General features: G+C 44.5%; 1 protein-coding gene across 1 annotated transcript; it reads left to right on the top strand.

Moving 5' to 3' along the window:
• The first annotated feature begins 7,341 nt into the window (after positions 1–7,341).
• On the top strand, positions 7,342–18,037 carry LOC149321938 (uncharacterized). The gene is made up of 2 exons (XM_089520172.1): positions 7,342–8,313; positions 17,957–18,037. Exons 1-2 carry the CDS (start codon positions 7,342–7,344, stop codon positions 18,035–18,037), a joined length of 1,053 nt encoding a protein of 350 aa, XP_089376298.1.
• The last annotated feature ends 605 nt before the right edge of the window (positions 18,038–18,642 follow it).

Raw genomic sequence — 18,642 nt, 5'->3', positions numbered from 1 at the left:
CTAGTTGCCCATGTAAAAAGAGGACAGTAACCACATCAAATAGTTACCTTTAATAATTATGTCAGAGGAGCAGAGTATTTTGATATCCCTTTTATCATACGACAACCAAGGAAGGGAGGAATATCAATTAAACAGCTAAGTTCTTTTCAAAACATATTCCCAGGGAACATTTGTGGAGCAAATACAGAGGAGAGGCATATCTCAGTTAACAAAGCCTCTGACACTGAACCTCCTTTTTACAAAGGCTTTTTATACTCACCCACCAAAGTTTCCATTAAGAGGAAATTCAGTCTCCCTGAACAATTCCAGGATGCTAGAGGGAGCTGATGATTCCATGACGCTGAGGAAGTGCACCAGGCATCCATACACACACACTTCCCCAATGTTTCAGCGGTAATTGCCAGATGGTAAGGCCTAGTGTGATAATCTTCACTGTGCACATAGCCATAGCAGAACTCAAGAAATCTTCAGACTTATGAGTGGAGAGACGGAAGCAAATCCATTAATTCACTTTATTTAATTAGACTTTGGTGTGTTCTTAATATATTGGCTGGTGTGTGTGCAAAATTGGTGTTTGGGGCTATTACCTCAGGAGTTAGCTACAATGAGGCAGGTCAAGTAAAAAATCTATGTTGCATTACTCTTTTAAAAGAGATAGTAGCATGGAGCATCCAAAACATCTCATGTCCCAGCTGAAGATATTGTTTTGCCTTAAATGAGCATAGGTATGAAAGGAAATCATTGCACTTGAGAATGAAGAATCACTGAATTTTTCTCCTTGCCTTCAAGATGGCAAAATATCTTCTCAGTAAGAATTCTTGCATTTGCAGGATGATTTTTTTTCCATTGCAAAATAACACAAAATTATTTGCTGCCTTGTTTTGGAATTGTTGATCATTGTTGTGTTTTTTTAAATTAGAAATATCAGATGGGTCATTCTTTCTGTACTTGCTGTTTGTGTGTGCTTTAGTGTACAAAGGGTACAGACAGTAGTCTTGTGAAGGGTTTTTTTTTGTTCCCCACACAAACTCCAAAAAAACGAACAGAAAAAAAAAATATCAATTCCATTCTCTTATTCTCATGCTAGAGGTGAGAACACTCACAGAGGTCATTTCTTGGCAGACTGTCTCAGGCTGTCAGGACTGTCACCAATAAATGAGAAGCTTCAAAAAAAAAATGTAATACCTGTAACTAAAGGACAGGATGCTGCTCTACCTCTTTCCATGTGCAGGATGACAAACTGGTTGTTGAACCTTACTTCACACCATGGAAATGGGACACCACCTTCCTAAGTAGCCTCAAGGCAGACTGCATGTTACACACAGCTCCAAAACCTCAAGGTAAAGCAGCCCCACCCACTTCAGTCTGCTTAATGTTAGGGCCATCCCCAGGGTTATTTTAAAATGCCACGTTTCTGCACCTGGGTCAGAAAAAACTAATTATTAAGAGAGATTCCTAGTAATGAGTTTCTGTTAAAAAAAACACCACTGTGTTAAATGTACATCAGTGAGGGGGTGGGGAATATACATAGCAAAGAAAGAAGCTCTCATCATTACAAAACAGGAACCCTATAAACTGAACATAAGATCCCATGCCCTTCCTCTGGAAGTACTTTTAAGTTTCCATGTTCTGACTACAAAGGAAATCAAGAAATCTGAACTTATCTGCTGAAAGTCTCACAAACTACAATGTCCTAGATGTTATATGGTTATCATTATTAAAGGTGAATTATTTTAATAGGTTATGGCTGCAATATGTTTGCCAGATCTCCCAAAACAATTTCTTGGTTTTAGAATTTCACCAAAAATATTTGGACAATGTGGAATCTTCCAAGGAGTCCTTATTAAATAGTGAACACTTCATTGCTGTTACTTCTTTCCAGGACCCATGGAGGGTGAACTCTTTTCCAGCTAGCACTAGTCTCATTTGCAGTTTCATATAGTAGAATGGAGCATAAGGAACAAAAGTGACTGTACAATGGACCCTTCCCATCTGTGGTGGTTAAGTTCTGGGGGGCCCTGCCGATGACAGTGTAAACAGTTGTGCTCCATATTATTCAATAATGGTGATGTGAATGTGAACACATCAGTGCCCCCAACATGCATACACTGCCATTGAATAGTATCAGGTGTGATAATCTGTTGGTGGTCAAATTGGTGGATCTCCAACTCAGTGATACAAAGGGTCCACTGTCTCAGCAGTGCAATGCAGAAAAAACAAAAAACAAAAAGGAAAATATATGAGAACAGTTATGTATACTCTGAGTGGCAGCAGCTCTCATGATTTATTCAGGGGGCTAGAATGCAATTGAAACATCTAAGTGTAAATAACTGTTCTTCCACAGAACATGTGGCAACTCCCAAAAATTGGGCTATAGATCCTAAGCACAGGTCCTCCTTGTAGTATGTAATATAGATACAGAACATTAAGTCTAGTGGTACTCTCTGGATCAAAGCCCAATGATCCACTTAAAGCTGGTATGGGGAATATCTAGACCTCCAAATGTTGTTGGATTACAACTCACATCATCTCACACCATTTGCTATCTTGGCCAATGCTGATGGGAGTTGCAGTCCAATAACATAAAGTGCCACAGATTGTCAAGGGCTGCATATCCCTCACCCCTAACTTGCAGCCTCTGAATGACAAACCTTGGAAGAATAGCAAATCCAAAAATAATATTAAAAAATGGTGGCCCATCTGTTTAAGTTATGTTAATGTGAATAGATCATAATAAGAAAATCACTAACCACCTGATACTTCTCCATTCAGTGTCCAAGAGAAAATACATAAATTGTTGAACATGTAGATAGGAAGATGTTCCACTCCTGGTTGAGAGTTAAGACCAAAATAGTTACAAGATGAAGTGTTTCTGCCGTCCACTTATGAGTCAGCCAGTCCTAAAGTGAAGAGAACACAAAAGTAGAATTGGGAACTTGCAACTGTTACTATCTGCTGATGCCAGACACAGTATACAAATAATCATACTATGGTTGCCAAGTTCAGAATTACAGCAAATCAAAGTAAACATTCATTTCCAAGGGAAAGGATAGAAGGAAATCTCCCAACATATTATGTGCATTGCAACACAAGCACAGACCTACAATGAAACCATGTTATTCTGTAAAAATAACAGACACTTCTCTGAAAGTAGAAAACTTGCATTCAGGGAGAAGGTAGAACTAGAACCATGTTCCTGGTGTGTGTGTGTGTGTGTGTGTTCATTTAAAATGAAGCCCCACTGCATCCCATAGCTGACCACCCCTGCCTTAGACACTGGTTGGCAATGAGACTGTGTCCACAGACAGTGGCATTCCCACACCAGGTGTCACCTGGTGCAAGGGACAGGGCTTCCAGGGCAGGGGCTTCCAGCAGCATTTCCAGGGATGAGGCTTCTAGTGGGATTTCTGCAGGCAGAGCTTCTGGGGATGGCGCACACTCCTTCTACCCATGCTGGCCCATCCTTTTTCTGATGAGAAAAAAGACAGAACAGTGTGTAGGGGATGGAGTGTGGGAGGGGAAGCCATGTGGGGGAAGCACAGGGGACAGAGCATGGGGGATAGAGTAGCATACACAAAGAATGAAGCGCACATGGGAGATGGAGCCATGCATGTACGGGGGGAGAAGATTGGGGGGATGGTGCTAGGGGGCTAACTGGATGTCACCGCCTTCTGGGGTGTCACATGGTTCAGGCTGCACCACTGCACCACCCCTAACACCGAGAGATTTTCTGCACAATTGACAAAGAATATAAGCTACTCCCCCCCCCCAAATATCCAAAGGCAGGCAGAACATGTTTAGGTGTCCTGGTTGGTAGGCAAGGTGATAAAGTTGTCCCTGGGGAGGGGGGGGGGAGGAAGGAAGAAAGTACTTCTCCTCTACTCTGGGAAAAGAAGTGGGACAGATGGTGGCACATCTACCAGCCTTGGCCTTCATTTCCAATTGTTGTTGTGTTCTTTCAAGTCATTTCTCATTTATGGTGACCCTAAGGTGAATCTATCGCAGGATTTCCTTGGTAAGATTTGTTCATATGGGGTTTGCCTTTTCCTTCTTCTCGGGCTGAGAGTGTATGTCTTGCCCAAGGTGACTCAATAGGTTCCCATAGCTGTGTGGGGCTTCAAACCCCAACTCCAGAGTCCAATACTCAAGCACTACACCACACTGGCTCTCTCCAATATTACATTTATAAGGCCTATGGGCCTTAAACTGCATATCCAAGCCCAATCCATCCCCTTAAGCATTGCATTACGAGGTTTTGCAAACCAATATATAATTCACAGAGAAATCTCCACTTCACTTCAGCTGTTGCAACCTTTGCAGCTAAACTCAGTGAGAAGGATAACAGATTAGCTCACCATCATTGCAAATCAGTAAATTCTGATCTTCCAAATCTGTGAGTTCTATTTCCACAACATCACTAATTCTATAATTCTGTTCTGCTCCATTCTCCTATTCTACTGTCTCTGAATTTTGACTACTCCTGAAACTTGCCTTGGACTGCAAATCCACCACAAACTGATTCAGCCATCATCAGCCCTGAGGCTGGAGGTATCTTCTAAAGCAATGCATTAAACTTTTAATTAATTAAAGGATTATAAAAATGGAATACTTTGGCAGATTTCAGACAGGTCAGTGTACAACTTGTGGAAGAACCCCCCCCAAAAAAAAAAAAACAACAACAACACAAGGCTATTATCAAAATTATTAAAATCATTGTGTATGAGGGATAGGGTTAGGATTAGGTTATCTAATTTGGATAACCCTAGAACATGTATATGATGTGTACTACCAAAAATACATAAAGTGCTAAATTGCAGTCGCCCCGATAGCGGGGCAGACTGCTTTGCCGCTGCAGCGCGGCAAAACTACAAGCCCCAGAGTGCTCTGGGGCTTGCCTCGGCTCCTGATTGGCTGGTGGGGCCAGAAGGGGCGGCCCTTCCGGCCCAGGGACGCTCTAGGAGCCGGGCTTGCTGGTGCGGGGCTTCCGGTCCTCCAAGGCTGCCCATTGGTGGGCTCGGCCTTGGGGGCGGGGCCCCGCAAAGGACGCAGAGGGGAGGGGCCGAGCAGTATATATTGCTGCTCGGAGGCCTCTCCGCCTCAGTCGGCGCTTGGCTCCGAGCAGAGCGGAGCCAAGCTTGGAAGGGAGCTAGCCTCGAGCTTCTCCCTTCCTTTGGAGGCCGACAGGGCCGAGGTTGGTGGGGTGGTGTGGTTCGGGGAGGTTCCCTCCCCGGATCCCCATTCCACCGGGCTCATTTGCCTTGGTCCGCGGCCTCCATTTTGCCGGCTTCTCCGCGGCCCGGCGGCCATTGGGGTAAGTCCCCCCACCCCCTAGGGTGCCTGCTGGGGGCAGGAGGCGCCATTTAGGGCCTTTATTTGGCGCCAGGCGTTTGTTTTAGGCCCCAGTTTTGGCGGGAGCCGCCATTTTGAGCTCCTTTTTTGGCGGGAGCGCCATTTTGTTCTCCCTTTTTGGCGGGAGCGCCATTTTGAATACCTAATTTTGGTAGTAATAGCCATTCCAGTATTAAAGGGGCCTTATTATTATTGTTTTTTCCCCCTTTTAACCCTTGGGGTTAATTTTGCAGTACTTGGACACTGTTCTTTAGTGCCAATTAGCTTGGACATTTGCTGTGTGGGGACCTTCCACACCTTGATCATTTCTGCTTGCCAGTGCCTGTGAATGTGTACTGCATTTTTAGCAGTTGCCTGTTTTTTACATCTGCAAGATGTCTCCAAAAAGGTCAAAGAGGATTGAGGCTCGCAGGGCTCGGTCGGTTATAAATCCTCATGTTTTGCCGAGTAGGTCTCGGGCCTCTAGTCATGGGTCCCTCATTACTACATTTGCACATGCTGGCCCGCACAGTGTGAGCAATCCTCCTGTGGCAGACATTACACAGCCAGCTGTTCCTGCTGGGATGAATCCAGATGCTATTGCCAACTTATCCAGATCCATCACCGAATTCATTCAGCATGCTGTTGATGCTGGTCGGATGCCTCACCCATCGACGCCTGCAGTTCCAGTTCTTCAGCCAAGTCATCAGGATGCTAGTGTGTCTGTACAGCCATCCACTTCTGCAGCTATTCAAGACCCCCGGTCGTCCGGCCCTGGTTCCCGTCGACGGGAGGTTCAGCTTTCCAGCTCATCCAGCTCTTCAAGTTCCAGTTCATCATCGTCGTCATCGGACGAGGATGACCTTTCCGGAGTGTCAGCGACACAGCGGCGCCGGGACAAGAAGAGAAAGCGCAAGGCCAAGAGGAAACGACGGAGAGCGCGGAAGGCTGGTTCGGTTCAATCAGCTTCTACAGGTGGTTTTCACCCTGATGTGCCAGTGGGTAGGGATGGCTTTTGGGTTGACCATGCTATGGTCCCGGGTTTGCCGCGGTGGGCCATTAAGAAGCGAGCTTGGCGACCCGGGGTGCAAGGTGTTTGGGTTGATCCGCTAGCAGCTGAGTTCCCGGTTTGCTCTCCTGGAGAGCGCCCTCCTGGAGCCCATCTGTCGAAGAAGATACGTAACAACATTCTTCGAGGTTGCTACGTGGATGTTTTTACCTTGCTGCAGCCTAAAGGAAAGGAGGCGGTTGCAGTCACTTCAACTAAAAAGAACAGGCATGAGCCTAAGGTTGCTCCGGCTGAGCCTACTTTTTCTAATTGGTTGGAGGGCTTTACCGTCTTTGCCGCTGTAGTGTCCATGGCGTTCCCTGAGCATGCTTGGCATTTGTTTAGCCATCTGTTGAACGTGCAGCGCGCCAGGGCTTTCGCTGGAGATGCAGCTGCTATTTCCTATGATGCTGCATTTCGCCAACATGCATCACAGAACTCTCGTGAACGTTGGGACCTTCTTCATCACGAGATTTGGCTCTTGGAAGTGGGCACGTCAGCGAGGCCCAAGGGCTCTCAAAAAGGGCCTGTTAAAAAGGACTCCAAGTTTCTATCTTGTTGGGACTACAATTCTAGTCGTTGTACCCGTGTTAATTGTAAATATGAGCATTGCTGTTCCATTTGTAGAGGGTCCCACCCTAAATCTTCTTGTTCCCGTCCTGCTCAAGCTTCCCAGCCCTTTCGAGGCGGGCGCCCTGCTTCTGCAACCACCGGAAAAGGCGATGGGGCCGGGGGGCCGAGTGCCGGTCAAGCAGGGAGCCAAAAATAATTCGGTTGTTCCCACCCAGGCATTTTCGTTAGCCTTTTCTCCGGTAAATCCCAAGGTTCTTATTCCATTGCTGGAAGCTTATCCTGATAAGCAAGCTGCCTCTTATTTGGCCAATGGTTTTGTATTTGGGTTTAGGATTCCTGTTTCAGGTCATTTGGCACATTGGTTTCCCAAGAACTTGCTATCTGCCAGATCCATGCCTGAGGTACTCCGTTTAAAGATCAACAAGGAGATCCAGGCGGGGCGGGTTGCTGGCCCATTCCCTGCACCTCCTTTCGATAATTTTCATATCTCTCCTTTGGGTGTTGTACCCAAGAAAGCTCCTGGGGAGTTCAGGATAATTCATCACCTCTCTCACCCCCCAGGGTCTTCTGTCAATGATGCCATCCCTGATGAGCTTTGCTCAGTTAAATACGCTTCCTTTGATCATGCAGTTCGCTTAGTCAGGTCCTGCGGCCCAGGTGCACTTATGGCCAAGTGTGACATTCAGTCAGCCTTTAGACTCCTTCCGGTTCATCCGGACGATTTTCATTTCCTTGGTTTCCAATTTGAAGGTCAATTTTACTTTGACAAGGCTATGCCTATGGGTTGCTCCATAAGTTGCTCAGCATTTGAAACCTTTAGCACCTTTTTGGAGTGGGAGTTAAAGCGTAGGGCTTCTTCATCTTTGGTTACACATTATCTGGATGATTTTATGTTTGTGGGACCTGCTAATTCTAACATGTGTCTGGATTTATTAACTGCCTTTTCTTCCCTAGCTGCGGAAATTGGGGTTCCGCTTGCGGCTGACAAGACAGAGGGTCCAGCTAATGCTATGTCCTTTCTAGGCATTCAGTTAGATTCAGTCAATGGTTTTTCTTCTTTACCTCATTCAAAAATTGGTGTGCTGTGCGAACTTTTAGAGCAGGCCCTCCAGGCTCCCAAGCTCACGCTAAAGCAGGTACAATCCCTGCTGGGACATCTTAATTTTGCATGCAAGGTGGTGGCTCCTGGCAGAGCCTTTTGTGCTAGATTAGCCAGATCTTTAGCAGGTCCGCGGCTGCCTCACCATCACATTAGGATCACTAAAGGTGTTAAGGATGACCTTCGCATTTGGCTCCAATTTCTCAAGAGTTTCAACGGTATTGCCATTTGGCAGAGAACCTGGCACATTAATGACTCTTTGCAGGTTCATTCAGATGCAGCTGGGAGCATCGGTTTCGGTTTATTTTTCAATGGCCACTGGTGTGCTGAGCGCTGGCCTGAGGCCTGGCAAGGATCAGACATTCTCAGAGATCTTACATTCTTGGAATTTTTTCCCATTGTTGTGGCCATTCATATTTGGTGCACCCTTTTTTCAAACAAAAGAGTCCTTTTCTGGTGCGACAACCAAGCTGTGGTGTCAATTATCAACAAGCAGTCAGCAAAATCCCCCAGGGTCGTGAGTTTGTTAAGGAAGTTTGTGTTGTGTTGTTTGATTAACAATATTTCCTTCCTAGCTAAACATGTTCATGGAATAGATAACGGCATTGCTGATGCAATTTCTCGTTTTCAGTTTCAGCGATTTCGACAATTAGCCCCAGAGGCAGACCTTCAACCTACCCCATGTCCTGCTTCCATGTGGGAGGTTGGCTGTCAGAAATAATGGATGGGATTTTGGGATCCATTGCACCTTCCACGTTAAAGACTTACAAAAATGCCATAAGAAAGCTGTCAGATTATTTTAATGACTCCGGAAATCAGCACGTTTGGCCTTTGTCTACCGAGGTGGTGTTGCGTTTTTTAGTTTGGTTACGCCACAATAAGGTGGCTCCTAAGACAATGTCCATCCATTTGGCTGGTATTTCTTTTTTCTCTAAGGCTGGGGGATTTGCCGATCCATGTGCCTCTTTTTTGGTAAAAAGGACAGTTGAAGGTTGGAAGCGTGCTTATGCTGTTAATAAGGACACAAGACGTCCTATTTGTTTACAATTGCTCGGTAAAATTTGTGCTACTCTTCCTGTCATTTGTTCTTCTAAATACGAAGTTCAGCTGTTTTGTGCTGCATTTGCAGTGGCATTTTTTGGCGCCTTTCGTTTAGGCGAATTAGTTGCTGGGTCCAAGAGCGATTTGTCTGGCAGGGCACTGCGTGCTTCTGACTTAAATTTTATAAAGCACGGTGTCTCTTTAACTTTGCGTCGCTCCAAGTGCGACCAGCTAGGGGTTGGTCAGAATGTGGTGCTACGTCGCTTTCGTGGCTCCCCTGTTTGCCCAGTTAAAGCTCTTCGATTTTTCTGGGATGTTAGGCCTTCGTTGGCCGAATTTCTTTTCATACATGTGGATGGTTCTCCCCTGACAAGATACCAGTTTGTTTCTGTGCTCAGAATGGTCATTTCAAGTTTGGGACTCCCTGCCAGGGAGTTTGGTGGACATTCTTTTCGGATTGGTGCGGCCACTGCGGCCTCTAGGGCTGGCATGCCTGCCAGGGATATCAAGCAAGTGGGACGCTGGAGATCCAAGGCCTTTGTTGGCTACGTTCGCCCACATTTGGATCAATGTGGTGGACATTAAATCGCTCTTGGCAGGGTTGGCGGCAGGCCTCTGAGTAGGCCTTTTGTGGCGGCAGCATAGGCCAGGATCTGAACGTTGGTGGTACCAGGGCTATGGAGTTCTGGTTTGGGAGTCACAAGGTACCCGGGGGCGATGAGCGAAGGCGTCTGGCCATTGCGGGGGCCAGAACGCAGGTGCGCCTCCCGGTGACTAGGGGCTTTGTGAATTGGAGAACGCAAGGCATGGTTTGCGCTCAAGCGGTGTTCCTTAGCCCCTAGGTCATCCCAAGCACCGGGTAGGGACCCGGCTTTGGATAATCAATCAACAGGGTGGTTGTTTGATTGCACAGATCCTGACCTTATGCTTTGTGCCAACCCTACCAATGGTTTAATAAAGTTGTGGCCTTTCTCCCATATCGGTGTTCTGTGGTTATTTTGACAAGCACATGCAAGGCAAATTGCAGTCGCCCCGATAGCGGGGCAGACTGCTTTGCCGCTGCAGCGCGGCAAAACTACAAGCCCCAGAGTGCTCTGGGGCTTGCCTCGGCTCCTGATTGGCTGGTGGGGCCGGAAGGGGCGGCCCTTCCGGCCCAGGGACGCTCTAGGAGCCGGGCTTGCTGGTGCGGGGCTTCCGGTCCTCCAAGGCTGCCCATTGGTGGGCTCGGCCTTGGGGGCGGGGCCCCGCAAAGGACGCAGAGGGGAGGGGCCGAGCAGTATATATTGCTGCTCGGAGGCCTCTCCGCCTCAGTCGGCGCTTGGCTCCGAGCAGAGCGGAGCCAAGCTTGGAAGGGAGCTAGCCTCGAGCTTCTCCCACCCGCCCACCGCTGTTTTAGGTGGTTTTTTGTCACAACTTTGCGGCAGCATAGGCCAGGATCTGAACGTTGGTGGTACCAGGGCTATGGAGTTCTGGTTTGGGAGTCACAAGGTACCCGGGGGCGATGAGCGAAGGCGTCTGGCCATTGCGGGGGCCAGAACGCAGGTGCGCCTCCCGGTGACTAGGGGCTTTGTGAATTGGAGAACGCAAGGCATGGTTTGCGCTCAAGCGGTGTTCCTTAGCCCCTAGGTCATCCCAAGCACCGGGTAGGGACCCGGCTTTGGATAATCAATCAACAGGGTGGTTGTTTGATTGCACAGATCCTGACCTTATGCTTTGTGCCAACCCTACCAATGGTTTAATAAAGTTGTGGCCTTTCTCCCATATCGGTGTTCTGTGGTTATTTTGACAAGCACATGCAAGGCAATTCCCTTTCCAGACTGCTTAACAGTTGTCAGGCTGTACCTCAGTTTGGGAACCACTGGCTCAATTTATGGACCATTTTCCAAAACCTTTTGAAAGATTTATGGACCATTTTTTACAAAATCAAAATTCCATCATATGTACAGCACACTACAGATTTCATTAATATCTGGTTGGAATATTCTTCAGGTTGGAAGAGGGAGATTTGCTAGTCACTATCTATGTGAGATCTCTTTACACCAATATACCCTAAAAGGAGGCTTTAACCCCCATACAACAAACCCTTGATTCAGATATATTCTGATATATTCAGATATATTCTGAATATATTGATATATTGATTCAGATATATATTTTTGATTCAGATATATTTTGATATTGCAACTATAGATACAGTACCAGCATGTGCTTTGGAAGTTGTGATGATCTTTGAAACACCACTGAGGTAGTATTTTGAATGAAGCATGTAGATGCAAGACATGTGGATAGCTTAAACACAAAGGATAAAATAGGCTTGCTAAAAGAGGCACACACACACACCAGATTTCCTACTGGAAAACAAAGGATGAGTTCTCACCAACAAATCAAACAAACAAGAAGGCATTCCCTTTATTCCCTACTAACAAGTACCTTTCCTGTCCACACATTTTGGGGGTGCCACAGATACTTTCACTGCTTTGTGAAGTCAATAAGGCTACCATCAACCTAAAGTGGCCCTTTCACCTTCTGATTATCAAAACAATTCACCTCTTTGGAAACCCTTTTTCAGTCCTTCTGAAGGGCAATTGAGGGGCTCTCCAGACCACCCTTAAGGGGTGGCGGGATGCAGTCCTTTCCTGGACAGATCTGGGCCATGGCAACCTCACACCATGGCCTCAATCTGGTTTTTGGAGGACACAAAAAGAAGCTGCAAAAAGCAGCTCCTTTTTGTGCCCTCCAAAAGGTGCCATGGCCACAGTGGCACGGCTGTATGGGGGCCCCTTTGGTACTGAGTCATCTGGATGCAGTGCTGGAGCTGCACCATGATGTCATGTGCCATCTGGAGTGGCGTGCGGCATCATGGTGGCCTGGGGCAAAACCAGGGGGGGTGTCGTCAAGACACTGCACCCTGACTCTGCCCACAGGTCAGCCTTTTGGGCTGGTCTTCATAGGGCCTGAGTCTTTCTTTCTTATGAAATCACCTTAGCCTCAAGCTAGTATTAAGGTGTAAATATGATTAGAAAAACTTAGCTTTCTGGTACTTAGTCTAGCACACTATCAGTTCGCCCCCAGCTGTGCTCTGTGACTGTTGCCTTCAGACCTCACAGTTCAAGCTGTTTCTGCTTTCCATGGACCACTTTTCAAGACTGGTACATATCACCATCAGTCCATCCCTCAATGTCTGCTATCCTTATTCACTTTTCCATTTTGGTTAGCCCTGTATGCTGATGTTGGAGTGAATTCTTGTGTGCATGCTCTTTCATATTTCTCCCAAATAAAAGTTCTCTTTAGTTAACCCATGTCTGGAGTCAGCTAGTACTGGTATATCAGCTAGTACTGCTTCTGCTACTAAATTTTACACACCCTCTCGTAAGTCAAGATAATGTTCCCCAACATGTTAAAGTCATGCTGCTACTAGTAGTGAAGGCTCTCCAAGCCTCACACCTTTGTGGATAATACATCACATGACTGCCACATATAAAAATAAATTATTTTTAAAATAATTTTTAATAAATAATTTTTAAATAATAATAATTTTTAAATAATTTTAAAAATTATTTAAAATGAGACAAGAATTCTGTTTCTTATTTCCAGTCCAAATTGCCTCATAGTTTGATCTCCAGTGTTTGAGTCTCTCTCGGTTCTAAGTTTCACTTTCAAATACTTTTTAATGGAGATCATACTTGGAATATATGTGATACAAATTGTTTTTACTTTCCCAAGATTATGAATCAAGTGGGGGTGGGGGGGGGTGGTTCCATCCCTGTTCAGCATGGAACATCCAAGATCCTTTGATAGTACATTCCTCCCTCTGAATTCGCGGGGATCTGTTCCAGAGTCCCCCCCCCTTGCAAATTTGGAAATCCGTGGATATTCAAGTCCCATAGGCTTCAATGGACGTACGCTCTCACGCGCGGCCATGCACATGTGCCATGGGCATGCACACCATTAACATTAACAGAGGTCACCCCTCCACAAATAATCAAAAGCATGGATTTCAAGTCTGTGATAAGAGAGGGACGACTGTATTGTAAAACTTTGTTTGGAGAGGTTCCTGTATTGCTGACCTTAATGAATCCTTAATGATTCTTCAGCTTTGTAGTAGGGAATGTTGTAGTTTGCCAGGCATGCATCTCTACCAGACAGCTCCCCAGCCTACTTCTAAACTGGTCAATTATCTGACAGTTTATGATTTTGCTCCTGCAGAATCTTTCCATATCTTTATACACTTAAAGATAATAATAAATCCTGTAAAACTAAGTGCAGCATTTGAATCACAGTATGTTGTATTCCACAGGCCAGTGTTTTGTACCAATCGGAAGTCACCAATGTCATCTTATTTTATTTTGATCCATAAACAAAGCATCCATTCAGAAATATGGCTGTGGAAGAATTACAGGTGTACGTACCATCAGTTCTGCTCTAATAAACATTTCCAGCAAATTGGAAGCTAAACAGAAGCATTCCTAATTCAATCGTAATTTGAAATAAATCATTATTTGCATCATTTGGAGTGCAGCTTTGGTGCAGCTTCCAGACTATTAGGATGCATTCATCAATGAAACACCATACCTCCAAAGAGACTCAAAGCAGCTTTATTTTGGCCTGTCTGTATTCAGAGACCATCATGAGAGAAGGAAGGGCATTGAGAATTTTTGCCTTTAACTGAAAACATGGGGTCTTGAAAGGTAGAATTGAGGGGTTGGAAAAATAACATAAGTTTTCAGTTGAGTGTTGTTGTTGTGTGCTTTCAAGTTGTTTACAAACTATGGCAATACAAAGGCAAAGCTATTATCTGGTTTATTGGCAAGATTTCTTCAGAAGCGTTTTGCCAGTGCTTTTCTCTGAGGCTGAGAGACTGTGACTTGCCCAAGGTCACACAAAAACAAAATACTGGAGGACAATAGTCTGAAGTGATTCAAGGACATAGTGAGTACATGTGACAGTAAGGGCCTGGAACAGGGGAAGTCCAGCACAGAAATGGGAATGTCTTTGAAACATTCAGGTCTAATTCATAGTCCAATTTCCTGTGAAAATGCCAGCCTTTGCTTCTCAGTTTGCAAGATCAGTTGGAAGGGTATGAGTAAGTGTATGAGACAAGAAAAGATCCAGACAGGGCCTGCTTTAGTTTGAACTGGCATTACTAGAATCTGCCCCCCAAATACCTTTCTGAAAGTCAGGTTTCAGCCCTGGAATTTTTAGGTAATCAAAAAGAGTATCTTACTTTTGGTTCTGAAAGCTTCCTGTGAAATGGTACAAGGAAAAAAAATTAGGCCCTGCATGGCACATATTTTAATGTTTTCTCTGAAAACTTAGACAGTCACTTTTAAAAGATAGTTACAGTTCCAGTTTCAAGCACATTGCATCAAGTTCTTTGATATTTCTGTATTACAATTTTTAAGTAATTACTTTTCTATTTATCCAAAGCAACTAAAATGGCTAAGAAAAGTTATGCTATTTTAAAAGCTGCAAGTCAGTGGCCTGTGGTACAAAGATGAACATTCAAAAGAAATACTTGCAGAGTAGAAAATCCAAAGAATCAGTGAAAGAATAATAAGAAAATAGTGTAACTGCAGGTCCAGATTCATTCTCTGTCCCTGACAATGATACCCAGGAAAAATAGAAGAAATATTTTAAAAGCTCTAACATTACACTTAAATTGTACTTTTAAAACATAGCAGTATTATACATCAGGAGATATGATGACTCAAAGAGTAGCAATTCCATCTGGGCAGGACAAAAAAGATCATTGGCAGTCACAGGTGGTGTGTTTGCGAGATGGTGTGCATGCATGGGGAAGGAGGTGGCGGGGAAAGAATTGAGCACTGTGGCTTGATGCCACATGTTGTGGACTGCCCATGGGTGTTTGGCCTGTTGTGGGAGTGGATCATGAGGACCGTGAGGGTTCCACTGAACTCAGGAAAATCCAGGAGTGACCCACTTTTTCCTCTCCGTCTGCTCAGCACCTTAGGGAAGCAAAGGAGAGCTAAAGAGAGAGAGGCAGAGAGAGAGCAGAAAACAGGATTATTGAATTTAAATAATGCAAACAGCCCATCCAATGCTTATTCCTCTTTAAAGGTCAGTGCAACAATGCAGCAGCAATCAAAATTTTGCTCTCCAAAATCAATTGTACAATTTTCACAATAATACACTTTTCAAGTGCATACACTTCACAGAAAAGTGTGAAAAGCTTTTGCCGTGCACCTGGCAAGGAGAAAAATAATGAGTTCCTTCATTCCACCTCTTACAAGCAAGGTAACTTGGGATCTAGATCCCTAATAAAATTCACAAATATGAGAAAAGTATGGATAAAAATGCATTATATTAAAGTGCTTGCAGAAAATGAGTGTATTATGAAAAACAATAGACACATTGATCCCAACAAGAGTTTCTGCTTAAATTCATCTGAGCAGAAACCCAGGAGGGGCACAGCTTACTTCACACAGTCTGCTTTGTGTAACATTCCCCCCCATCCTCCCCATACATAAATTGCAAATTTCCACACAAGCAAATGAGTGAATGGTAGTGGGGATCATGGGGGAGGGAGTGTGTGAGATCTCCCCATGAGAAAGCAAGCAAATGATGGGGGAAGGACTAGGGGGAAGGAAGAATGAAAACTGTAAAAACAAATGCAAGGAAGAGGAAGGGAGCAACCCAATCTAACCCCTTACTACTGATCTCATGGCTGGACGTTTTCATAAATAAAAGATTAATGAAATACAATTTTATTATTTCTTCCCCCATCATGTGTGTCTGTATGCGTGTGAACATTTAAAATACCCTCAGTGACTCACTGGAGTGGCAAAAGGGGAATAGGAATTGGATGGAGAGGCATCCCATCAGAGTGGATCCAATAGATTGGGAAGCAAACAATGAGAGAAACATTTCATCAGTGGAACATATGTGGCCACTCATACAGGTATCTGTGAGTGTGTGGTCTTAACAGGATCACTGTGGGGTCACTTGGGACCTGAAAAATGCAAGATAAGACCATTGTTTTTCAACATTATAGACACACCCCTCAGTTGAGGTCAATTTGCCCATTATTATTCACAGATGCCTTGTTGGAGGTACCCTCTATGGCTCCATATTGAGGAGTCCAGGTTTGCCATATACATGCAAAATCACATTGGCAATTGCATTGCTATGTTATAGTACCACAATTATCCCATCAGTTCTTCAGACCTGACATACATGGTATCATTCCATCTACATTTTGAAAAAACAGGCAAGCCTGGTTAATGATTTTCAGCATTTCTCACCTGCTATATCTCCTTTCAGCATCCATTGCTAAAACATTAAACCCACCATGCCATGTTTTGAAGACTATATCCTATTTTTTGCTCATCTTTTTTTCTGGGCTCATCATAAATGAAAGCAAAACCTCTTTTTAAAAAAGCATCTCAGTTTCTCATTGCTACAGTTTTATCCCTCTCCTTGTGTGATTGTAGCTTATGGTAATGAAATAATAATGCCATGAAGTCCTGGTCTGTTGTTGTTGTGTGCCTTTATGGGGACCCTAAGGTGAACCTATCATAGGGTTTTCTTTGCAAAAAAATTGTTCAGAGGGGTTTTTGTCTTTGCCTTCTCTGAGGCTGACAGAGTGTGACTTATTCAAGGTCACCCAGTTGGTTTCTATAGAACCATAGAATCATAGAGTTGGAAGAGACCACAAGGGCCATCCAATCCAACCCCATTCTGCCATGCAGGTACTCTCAATCAAAGCATCCCTGACAGATGGCCATCCAGCCTCTGTTTAAAGACCTCCAAAGAAGGAGACTCCACCACTCCACTATGTTTGAGAAGAGATTCAAACCCTGGTCTCCAGAGTCATAGTCCAACACTCAAGCCACTACACCACACTAGCTCTCACTGAAACCCCAGTACTATAACAAATTCCTGCTCTGGCCTCTAGTCATCTTGCACATGTGTTTCTTTCACCCAGTCCCGTGTGCAGGGATCTTCTCTCTTATTAGTTTGATATATCCCACTTGCTCCCTCCACTCATTTGGAGCCTTTTTCTTACTTGGCGTCTTTTCCTATAAGAGTATTACATCTTAAAAATTCTTCCACGGTTTCTGAAACATTCTTGCTCAGTTTAAAAATAAACAAATTGCTTTCTGAGAAAAAAATCAGTGGAATGCAGAAGTTCATTAGAAAGCCACAATTCAGTGGAAAACAAAACTGTACCGAGATTTTAACTTGTGGGTAAGGGATGCTTAGTTATGAATTGTCCTGTCTTCCTTGTACAATCAGTTCTCCTATCATCTGCCACATTCATGGCTTCGCATGCTTCAGTTAAAGCCTAAGTGCAAACATTGTGAAGTAACTCCTTTCAAGTATCTTTTTCAGGTCAAGAAGGCCGGGCAGGTAGGGATGCATGAGAAAATGTGCATTAGAAAGAAGGGACCCAGACATCTCCTTTAGCCACATCACTAAAATAATGTAAGCTCAAAAGACCACCAAAAGAATGTGGCTGAGTGAATAAACATGGAGTTGATGATGCAAATGTATTGGAAACACACTCAAGGCATACAGAGTTTAATCCCGAATTATCCCAGGTCTATTTACGTCAGTTATTTACACTGCCAACAATGGGAATCTTGTTTAAAAACTCAGGGGGGAAACCTAGTATCAACTATCCCAGGTAAAGTGGGGGCGGGGGGGCTTTTGGCCGTCTTCTTCCCAAAAAAGATTTAGGAGATTATCACACAGAAGCTTATCATCCTTAAAACAGGGCTAGATCGCCCCTAAAGCACAAAGGTGTGATCGCCCATCATACTTGTCTCACATGATCAAATTGTCATGGAGATGTCCTCGTCATGGAGCTGCCATTTCTCTGCATAACGGGAACTTCCATTATGCAGAGAAATGGTGGCTCTGTGAATGCCTTAATGATGGGACACCTCCATGATGACTTCATTACAGGAGACAACTGCGACCAGTGATCACACCCTCGTGCTTTAAGGACAATCTAGCCACATTTTAAGGCTGGTAAACCTCAATGTAATAATCTCCTTAACAGGATGCATGTGAACAACAGAGGTTCAACTCGGATTCATCCTGGATTATTTTCACCATCTGAATAGGACCAGACAAACAGCCTCTTTTGTGTGGGAGCATTAGTTCTAATGGATTGGAGAACAAATTTCAGCACAGATTTAACCTATAGTATATCCTTTGCCTAGTTTTTCCTTCTCCCATAACCATCAGTACAATTCTTTGTACTCTCAACTTTCCTGTTCAAAACATGTTTCTTCACCAAACCCCTCAGACATCCAAACCAGCTCTGCAGATCTACTATCTTCTTTTACCACCTAACCCATACCCTCCAACATTTCACAGACGACAACTAGAACATGTATGGCCATGAGATACCAGAATGTGATTAAGATGACAAAAGGCCACATTAATGAGGAAAAACGACAAGCTAGGAGAGGCTACAGCAGTTTATTTTTTCCTGATCCTACTGGAAAGGACATAATTTCATCTCTTCCTCTCCTCTCTCCATTGCTGAGTTGAATGCAAGCTGCCTTTGCACATGGAACTCTGT

This window comes from Sceloporus occidentalis, unplaced genomic scaffold (genome assembly GCF_023333645.1).
Source record: "Sceloporus occidentalis isolate IW3139 unplaced genomic scaffold, rSceOcc1.0.p SCAF_1, whole genome shotgun sequence".
NCBI lineage: Eukaryota > Metazoa > Chordata > Lepidosauria > Squamata > Phrynosomatidae > Sceloporus > Sceloporus occidentalis.
This window is presented reverse-complemented; position numbering and strand designations above follow the sequence as displayed.